The sequence below is a fragment of the Nipponia nippon genome, unplaced genomic scaffold (genome assembly GCF_047370975.1).
Source record: "Nipponia nippon isolate SJK-2023a ecotype South Korea unplaced genomic scaffold, ASM4737097v1 scaffold_46, whole genome shotgun sequence".
Taxonomy (NCBI): Eukaryota; Metazoa; Chordata; class Aves; order Pelecaniformes; family Threskiornithidae; genus Nipponia; species Nipponia nippon.
Window position 1 is genome coordinate 627618 of NW_028262365.1, and position 9079 is coordinate 636696.

The following is a 9079-nucleotide window of genomic DNA, read 5'->3' on the forward strand; positions in this document are numbered from 1 at the left end:
GGGGGTTGGGGGGGTTAGGGGCTGGAGGGGGATTTGGGGGGGTCGTTGGGGGGGTTAGGGGCTGGGGGGGATTTGGAGGGGGTCCCTGGGTGGGAACCCCTGAGGGGATAGGGGGGTTCGGGGGGGGGCTCCGGGGGGCATTGGAGGGGTTTGGGGGGTTTAGGGGGTCCCTGGGGCTGGGGGGGACCCCTGAGGGGGTCTGGGGGTGCTCTGGGGGGCACTGGAGGGGGTTGGGGGGGTTAGGGGGTCGGGGGGGCACCCTGAGGGGGTCCGGGGGGTTCGGGGGGCACTGGCGGGGTTTTGGGGGGCTGGGGGGTGTCTGAGGGCTTGGGGGCGTTTGATGGGGCTGGGGGGTGACACCGCTCCGTGCCCCCCCGCGCCGCTCCCAAAGTGATGCTGCTGGCCCTTTAAGAAAGAGCAGGCTCGGGACGGAAAAGCCCACCCCCTCTGCTTGACTGACATCGAGCTCGACCAATGGACGTGCAGGCTCGGCGCGGGCTGGGCGAAACGAAGCGGGGCGGGAGGGCGGGGCCGCTTGGGTTGTCTTCGGGCGGACCAATAGAGAGCGGCGGAGGGCGGGGCGGCGGAGAGAATCGACCAATGAGAAGCTCGGGGGCGGTAGAGCCGGGCGGAAGCGGTAGTGCCGGGCCACTATGGCGGCGCCGGGCGGGGCGGCGCGGCCCGGGGCGGAGGTCGTGCAGCTCAACGTGGGCGGCAAGAGGCGCGTGGGCCCGGCCCCCCGGTCCCCCCCGGTTCCCGCCGGTTCCCCCCGGTCCCCTCCGGTTCCCCCGGGTTCCCCCCAAGCCCCCCCCCAGTCCCTCCCTTCATCCTTCCGGGTTCCCTCTGTGTCCCCCCCTCAGCCTTCCGGGTCCCCCCGCTTCCCCTCCTCGCCCCCCCGGCACTTTGGGGTACCCCCCCGGTATCCCCCGAGCTCTCCCCCCCCCCCGCCCCGATTTCGCCTCCCTGAAGCCCCCCGGACCCCCCAAACCCTCAGGACCCCCCCTTGTGCCCCCCCGAACCCCCCAAACCCAGCTTGCCCCCCCCGACTCTTTCTGCGCCCCCATATTTTTGGGGGGGGGGCTCCCCAGGGTCTTTCTGCCCCCCTTTCTCCCCCCCCGCGGTTTTGGGGGGCCTCCCAGAGTCTTTATCCCCCCCGGATCTTTCTGCCCCCCCCCCCCGGGTCTTTCTGCCCCCCGAGGTTTTTAGGCCCCCCCATCTTTCTCGCCCCCCACCCGAGATTTTTTGGGGCCCCCAGGGTCTTTCTCCCCCCCCCCCCGCCGAGGTTTTTTGCCCCCCCCCCCCCCCGGTCTTTTTTGCCCCTCCCCGGCTTCTTTCTGCCCCCCCCGGGTCTTTCTGCCCCCCCCCCCCCCGAGGTTTTTGGGGGCCCCCAGGGTCTTCCTGCCCCCCCCAGGTATTTTGGGCCCCCCCCAGGGTCTTTGCCCCCCCCAAGTTGTCTTTTTGCCCCCCCCAGGGTCTTTCTTGCCCCCCACGGGGTCTTTCTGCCCCACCCCCCCATTTTTTTGCCCCCCCAAGGGTCTTTCTACCCCCAGGGTCTTTCTTGTCCCCCCAGGATCCTTCTGCCCCCCCCCCGACTTTCTTTCCCCCACCCTGGGGTATTTCTCCCCCCCGGGTCTTTCTTGCCCCCCCGGGTATCTGCCCCCCCCCCGGGGGTTTTCTGCCCCCCCTCTGACCCTCGCCCCCTCCCGCAGGTTCAGCACATCCCGCCAGACCCTGACCTGGACCTCAGACTCCTTCTTCTCCAGGTGACGCCGATGGGGGGGGGGGACGACACACACGGACAGACACACGGACACCCCCTGGGGGGAGGCTCCCAGGGCTGGGGGGGGTCCACACAAGCCCCCCCCAGCCCCTAAATCCTCCCCCCCATCTCCCCCCCACCCCCAGCCTCTTGAGCGGCCGCATCTCCACCTTGAAGGATGAAACGGGAGCGGTGAGTCCTGCCCCCGACCCTCCCAAGCCCCCAGATATTTCATGGGGGGGATCCCCAAATATTTTAAGGGGGGGGGGGGCAAATATCTCATGGGGGGAATCCTCCAATATCTCATGGGGGGGTCCCCAAATATCTCATTCCCCGCCCCCCCCCAAAAAAACCAAAATAAGATCTTCATCGACCGGGACCCCACCGTCTTCGCCCCCATCCTCAATTTCCTCCGGACGAAAGAACTCGACCCCCGCGGCGTCAGCATCTCCCTCCTCCTCCACGAAGCTCAATTTTACGGCATCACCCCTTTAGGTGACGACTTTTTTGGGGGGGGGGGGTGGCTGACGAGGCGGGGGGGTCCCCAAATATTCCCGATTTTGGGGGTTCACGGCTCTGTTTTTGCTTTCCTCCTCTCCCAAGTTCGCCGCTTGCAGCTGCGGGAGGAATTGGACCGTTCGTCTTGCGGCAGCGTCCTCTTCAACGGGTACCTGCCCCCCCCAGGTAAATCCGCCCCCCTCCCAACGCGCCGTGGGGAGAAATCACCCCCGAACCCCCCCAAATTTCTCCTCCCCCCACCCCAAACAGTTTTACCGGCCAAACGCCGGAACCGGCACAGCGTGGCGGGGCCGCAGATCGCCGCCCGTTTACCGACGACGACCGACAGAGCCCCGGTGCGACGCAGTAACACCATGCCCCCCAATTTGGGTAACGCCGGTTTGTTGGGGCGCTTGTTGGAGGACCGAACCCTCACCCCCGCCGGTAAGAACGGTACAACCGGGCGGTTTCTCCGGTTTTACCGTCGCGGCGCAGGTTTTACCCGTCCGGTTTTGCCGTTTAGCGAGCGAACCGGGAGCGGTGCGGATCGTCTGCGGGCATCACAACTGGATCGCGGTGGCTTACGCCCAGTTCCTCGTTTGCTATAGGTAAACTGGGGGGGACTGGGGGGAACTGGGGACCGCCGTCGCGTGCCGGCGGTGTCCCCGAGCTCCCCCTCTTGCTTGTCCCCAGGATGAAGGAGACATCGGGGTGGCAACAGGTCTTCTCCAGCCCGCGCTTGGACTGGGTGATCGAGCGGGTGGCCCTCAACGCCAAGGTGCTCGGCGGAGCCTTGGGTGACCACGACAAGATGGTGGCGGTGGCGTCCTGCAGCGAGATCATCCTCTGGGCCCTGCAAGCCGACGGCAACGGCAGCGAGATCGGTGAGATTCCCCCACCGGACTCGATCCTGAAGGATCCTGGAGGATCTGGGCAGGATCCGGGCTTCCTCCTGGATGTCTTCTCCTCGCCCAGGCGTCTTCCACCTGGGAGTGCCGGTGGAAGCCCTCTTCTTCGTGGGGAACCAACTCATCGCCACCAGCCACACCGGCAAAATCGGCGTCTGGAACGCCGTCACCAAGCACTGGCAGGTAAGCGCGGGTGGCACCGCCACCGGATTGTCCCCAAATTGTCCCCAAAACTCCCCTTCTGTCCCTCCCGCAGATCCAAGACGTCGTCCCCATCAACAGCTACGACGCCGCCGGCACCTTCCTCCTCCTCGGTTGCAACAACGGCTCCATCTACTACGTGGGTGAGCGCCGATGCCGCGGCTCTGAGCGCCCCGGCCGGCGGCAACGCCGTCACCGTCCCTCCGTCCCCCCGCAGACGTTCAGAAGTTCCCCCTGCGCATGAAGGACAACGATCTCCTGGTGACGGAGCTCTACCGCGACCCCACCGAAGACGCCGTCACCGCCCTCAGCGTCTACCTCACCCCCAAAACCAGTAAGAGCTTCCGAGGCGGGGCTTCTCGCCCCACCAGTTTGCTACTGGGGTGAACTGGGAGGGCTTTGGGATCATTTTTGGGGTGGGGTCGTGTCCGTAGGTGACAGCGGGAACTGGATCGAGATCGCCTACGGCACCAGTTCCGGTGTGGTGCGGGTCATCGTGCAGCACCCCGAAACCGTGGGCTCCGGTCCTCAACTCTTCCAAACCTTCACCGTCCACCGCAGCCCCGTCACCAAAATCATGCTTTCGGAGAAACACCTCATCTCCGGTGAGCGCCGGGGCGAGGAAAACACCGCCGGGCGCCGAAATCGCCGGCGTTTGCCGCTCACCCGCCCTCCGTCTTCCCAGTTTGTGCCGATAACAACCACGTCCGGACCTGGACGGTGACTCGTTTCCGCGGGATGATTTCCACCCAACCCGGCTCGACGCCGTTGGCTTCCTTCAAAATCCTCTCCCTGGATGATCTGGACGGTCCCGCCGGCTGCGGCGCCGGCACCGATATCGGTGAGAGGGCGCCGGGTTGGGCGGTGAGGCGGGACGACGGCGCGGGACGGGCGCTGAGCCGCCGGTTTTTTGCCGGCAGGACCCTTCGGCGAGCGGGATGAGCAGCAGGTCTTCATCCAAAGAGTGGTGCCGGATGCGTGCCAGGTCTTCGTCCGGCTTTCCTCCACCGGCAAAAGGTGAGCGTTGCCGGATTTACCGCCGGCGGTGGAAAAATCGGGGTGCTGGGGGGGGGGGTGACGGGGTGTTTTTTTCCCCCCCTCCCCAGGATTTGCGAGGTGAGTTCGGTCGACGCGGCGGCCATCACCGCCTTCACCGTCCACGAGTGCGAAGGTTCCAGCCGCATCGGTTCCCGGCCGCGCCGTTACCTCTTCACCGGCCACGCCAACGGCAGCGTCCAGATGTGGGACCTCACCACCGCCATGGAGATGCTGGGGAAGCCCCCAGGTACCTGGAGGGGGGCAGTTTTGGGGTGCCCCCCCCCCCCTAAAAAAAAACCCAAACGCCAAATCCTCACCCTTCACCCCGCAGAAACCGGCGGTTTGACCGAAGAGGAGCTGTTACGGCAACTGGATCAGTGCGATTTGGCGTTAACCGGCCCCCCCGGCCCCCCCCGGCCCCCCAACACCAGGTAAGGGAGCGCCGCAGCCCCCTCCCCCCCCAATTTTGGGGGGTTCCCCGGTGCACCCCCCACCCCGTTTTTTTCTCCGCAGCCTCCGGTCGCCGGGGCCCAGCCGCGGGGAAACGCCGACCCCTTCCCCCCCCACGCCGAAACTTCGGGGGGATCCCCTGGGCGCCCCCCCCCAACCCCGTTCTCGGGGGGCGGAGGGGGAACCCCAATTTTCCGGGGGGGGCGGGGGGGGCGGGCAGCTTCGTGGAACGGTGCCAGGAGCTGGCCCAACGCCTCGGCCCCCCGACCCCCCCAACCCCCCCCGCTTTGGGGGAAAACCCAAAACGTTTCGGCCCACCCCTCCCCGGCGCCCCCCCAATTCCCTGCCCCCCCTACGGCCCCCCAGGACCCTGCCCCCCCCCCGGGCCCCCCCCCTGCCGCCGACGCTCTCCCCATCGTCCCGCTGGTCACCCCCAAATCCCGCCTTAACGAGACGTCGTTTTGAGGGGGGGGGGGGCGGGACCCCCCCCCCCTTCCCCCACGCTGTGCCTTCATTTTGGGGGGGCTCCGCTGCCCCCTCCCCCCCTTCTCGGGGAGGATTTGGGGGGGAGCCCTTCCTCTGTGCCCCCCCATGCCAAAGGTTTGGGGGTCCCCCCCCATACACCCCCTTTTCCCTCCGCTCTGTGCCTTGTGGTTTTTTTGGGGGCCCCCCCGCCAGCGGCATCCTATGGAAGGGGGGGTTGGCCCCCTATAGGACAGACCCCCTATAGCTGACCCCCCCGAGCCCCTTTGTGCCCCCCATAGCTCAGCCCCCCCATAAACAAGCCCCTATAGCCCAGGCCCCCATAGCTCAGCCCCCCCATAGCCCGGACCCCCCTTATGCCCCTATAGCCCAGCCGAACCCTATAGCTCAGCCCCTCTATAGTCCTCCCTAGCCCTATAGCTTATCCCCCCCAGCCCTATAGCTCAGGCCCCCCTATAGCCTGGATCTATAGCTCAGACCCCCCATACCCCCCAGCCCAGTCCTATACCTCAGCCCTCCCCCCGGCCCTATAGCTCAGCCCCTCCTATAGCTCAGACCCCCTATAGCCCCCCAGCCCTATAGCTCAGCCCCCTATAGCCCCCCCAGCCGTATAGCTGAGCCCCTCCTATAGCTCAGACCCCCTATAGCCCCCCCGCCCTATAGCTCAGACCCCCTATAGGCCCCCAGCCCTATAGCTCAGCCCCCTATAGCCCCCCCAGCCGTATAGCTGAGCCCCTCCTATAGCTCAGACCCCCTATAGCCCCCCCGCCCTATAGCTCAGCCCCCCTATAGCCCCCCCACCCTATAGGTCAGACCCCCTATAGCCCCCTCCCCCATAGCACTGGGATGCACTGGGAAGTGGGGGGCACCGGGATGGGGATATACTGGAAAGGGGGACGGGGGGGGGGGAACTGGGGTGGGGGGCACACGCGTGTGCACGGCACGGACACGCGGCGCCGGGTGTGGGCACGCGGCCTCACACGCGTGTGCATAGCGTGCACGCAGCCTCACACGCGTGTGCACGGCACGGACACGCGGCGCCAGGTGTGGGCACGCGGCCTCACACGCATGTGCACGGCATGGACACGCGGCGCCGGGTGTGGGCACGCGGCCTGACACGCGTGTGCACGGCACGGACACGCGGCGGCGGGTGTGGGCACGCAGCCTCACACGTGTGGGCACAGCGTGCACGCAGCCTCGCACGCGTGTGCACGGCACGGACACGCGGCGTCGAGTGTGGGCACGCGGCCTGACACACGTGTGCACGGCACGGACACGCGGCGCCGGGTGTGGGCACGCAGCCTCACACGCGTGTGCACGGCACGGACACGCGGCGTCGGGTGTGGGCACGCGGCCTCACACGCGTGTGCATAGCGTGCACGCAGCCTCGCACGCGTGTGCACGCAGCCTGACACGTGTGGGCACAGCCTGGCACGCTTGCACGCAGCCTGGCACGCTGGCACGGGGCATCAGACGTGCAGGGAGCTTCACGCCTGTGCGCGCAGCCCGCCTCGCGTGCCTGCGGCCTGGCGCGCTTGTACGCGGCCTGACGCGCGTCTGCGCACCCTGACACGTGTGCCATCGCGCCCGCCACCCACACGCGTGTTCACACGGGGCGGTTCTGCAGGGACCGCCCCCCCCCCCCTCCCCTGGGACCTCTGGGGCCCTTCTGGGACCCCCCCAGGACCCCTGGGACCCCCCAAGACCCCCCCGGACCCCTGAGACCCCCCCAGGACCCCCCCGGGACCCCCCTGAGACCCCCCCCAGGACCTCCCCGGGACCCCTGGGACCCCCCTGGGCCCCCCCAAGATGCCCCAGGACCCCTGAGACCCCCCAGGACCCCCCAGGACCCCCCAAGACCCCCCAGGACCCCCCGGGACCCCTGGGACCCCCCAGGACCCCTGGGACCCCCCAAGACCCCCCGGGACCCCTGGGACCCCCTGGGCCCCCCCAAGATGCCCCAGGACCCCTGAGACCCCCAGGACCCCCCAAGACCCCCCAGGACCCCTGGGACCCCCCTGGGACCCCCCCCTCAATTCTTTAGGGGCCCCAGGCATCCGGGACACCCCCACCCCCCCCGTGCCTCAGTTTCCCCTCGCAGCTGCAGCCGGGGGTGGGTTTGGGGGGGGCGGTTTGTGGGGGGCCCGCAGGGTTTGGGGGGGCTATGGCCCCTATAGGGGGTCCCCTATAGGCTGTGGGGGTTCTCTATGGGGTCCCCTGCGGGGTATAAGGGGTCCCCTATGGGATATGGGGTCCCCTATAGCGTCTATGGGTTATCCTATGGGACACGGGGTCCCCTGTGGGGTATAGGGCTTATCCTATGGGATATGGGGTCCCCTATAGGGTGTGGGGGTTCTCTATGGGGTCTCCTATGGGACACGGGGTCCCCTGTGGGGTATAGGGGTTCCCCTATGGGATATGGGGTCCCTTATAGGGTGTGGGGGTTATCCTATGGGATACGGGGTCCCCTATAGGGTATGGGGGTTATCTTATGGGTTATGGGGTCCCCTATGGAGTATAGGGGTTCCCCTATGGGGTGTGAGAGGTCTCTATGGGGTGCCCTATGGGGTATATAGGGGTTATCCTGTAGGTTATAGGGTCCCCTATGGAATATAGGTGTCCCCTATAGGGGATATGGGGGTCCCCTACGGGGTGTGAGTGGTTTCAATGGGGTCCCCTATGGGATATGAGGTCCCATACGGGTTATGGGGTCCCCTATGGGATATGGGGTCCCCTATGGGCTATAGGGGCTCCCCTATGGGATATGAGGTCCCATATGGGTTATGGGGTCCCCTATGGGATATGGGGTCCCCTATGGGCTATAGGGGCTCCCCTATGGGTTACGGGGTCCCCTATGGGATATGGGGTCCCCTATGGGCTATAGGGGCTCCCCTATGGGTTACGGGGTCCCCTATGGAGTGTGAAGGGGGACCCCCAAGGGGGGGGGGGCCCAGCCGGTGCCTCCAGCTGGAGGATGACGACGGTTTTTCCAGGTGACGTCATCCCCCGGCGGGGGGCCCCCGGAGGGGGGGGAGGGAGGGGGGCACCCATCACCGCCCTGTGGCCCCTGTCCCCACTCGTGGTGTCCCCCCCCAGTGTCTCCCGTGTCCCCCCAGTGTCCCCTGTCCCCACTCGAGTAGTGTCCCGTGTCCCCCCCGTGTCCCCCCCAGTGTCCCCTGGCCCCACTCGTGGTGTCCCCCGTGTCCCCCCCAGTGGCCCTTGTCCCCACTCGTGTTGTCCCCTTCTGTCCCCCGTGTGTCCACCGGTGTCCCCTGGCCCCACTCGTGTTGTGTCGCATGTCCCCCCTGTGTCCCCCCCAGTGTCCCCTGTCCCCACCCGTGTCCCCCCCGTGTCATGTCCCCTGTCCCCACTCGTGGTGGCCCCCGTGTCCCCCCCAATGTCCCCTGTCCCCACTCGTGGTGGCCCCCGTGGCCCCCCAATGTCCCCTGTCCCCACTCGTGGTGTGTCCTGTGTCCCCCCCGTGTCCCCTGTCCCCACTCACGGTGGCCCCCGTGGCCCCCGTCCCCCCCGTGGCCCCCCACTCTGGCCCCCCCGTGGCCCTCCTCCCCCCCCGTGGCCCCCCCACGCGTGGCCCCACGGGGCCCCTCCCGGGGGGGGGGGGGTGGGTGCCGATGCCGATGCTCAGCCCCACCCCGGGGCGGGACCCCCCACGCCCCCCACGCCCCCCCCCCCCCCCCCCCTTTCCCCGCCTCCTCCGCCCCGGGGGTTCGAGGCGACGGTG

The 9079-nt window shown here is 67.9% G+C and overlaps 1 protein-coding gene across 3 annotated transcripts; it reads left to right on the top strand.

Annotated features, from left to right (window-relative positions):
- Positions 1-615: 615 nt before the first annotated feature.
- On the top strand, positions 616-5599 carry SHKBP1 (SH3KBP1 binding protein 1). Of its 3 annotated transcripts, none has more exons than XM_087729715.1 (17): positions 616-721; positions 1710-1763; positions 1906-1951; positions 2122-2254; positions 2363-2443; positions 2528-2701; positions 2781-2865; positions 2951-3141; positions 3233-3348; positions 3422-3509; positions 3584-3700; positions 3801-3971; positions 4052-4207; positions 4287-4383; positions 4473-4651; positions 4736-4835; positions 4918-5599. In XM_087729715.1, exons 1-17 carry the CDS (start codon positions 654-656, stop codon positions 5582-5584), a joined length of 2523 nt encoding a protein of 840 aa, XP_087585841.1. In that variant the 5' UTR covers positions 616-653; the 3' UTR covers positions 5585-5599. The 3 variants fall into 3 exon arrangements, with proteins under 3 accessions (XP_087585841.1, XP_087585842.1, XP_087585843.1); XM_087729717.1 differs by having other exon boundaries at positions 699-721; positions 2183-2254; XM_087729716.1 differs by lacking the exon at positions 2122-2254 and having other exon boundaries at positions 681-721.
- Positions 5600-9079: the final 3480 nt, after the last annotated feature.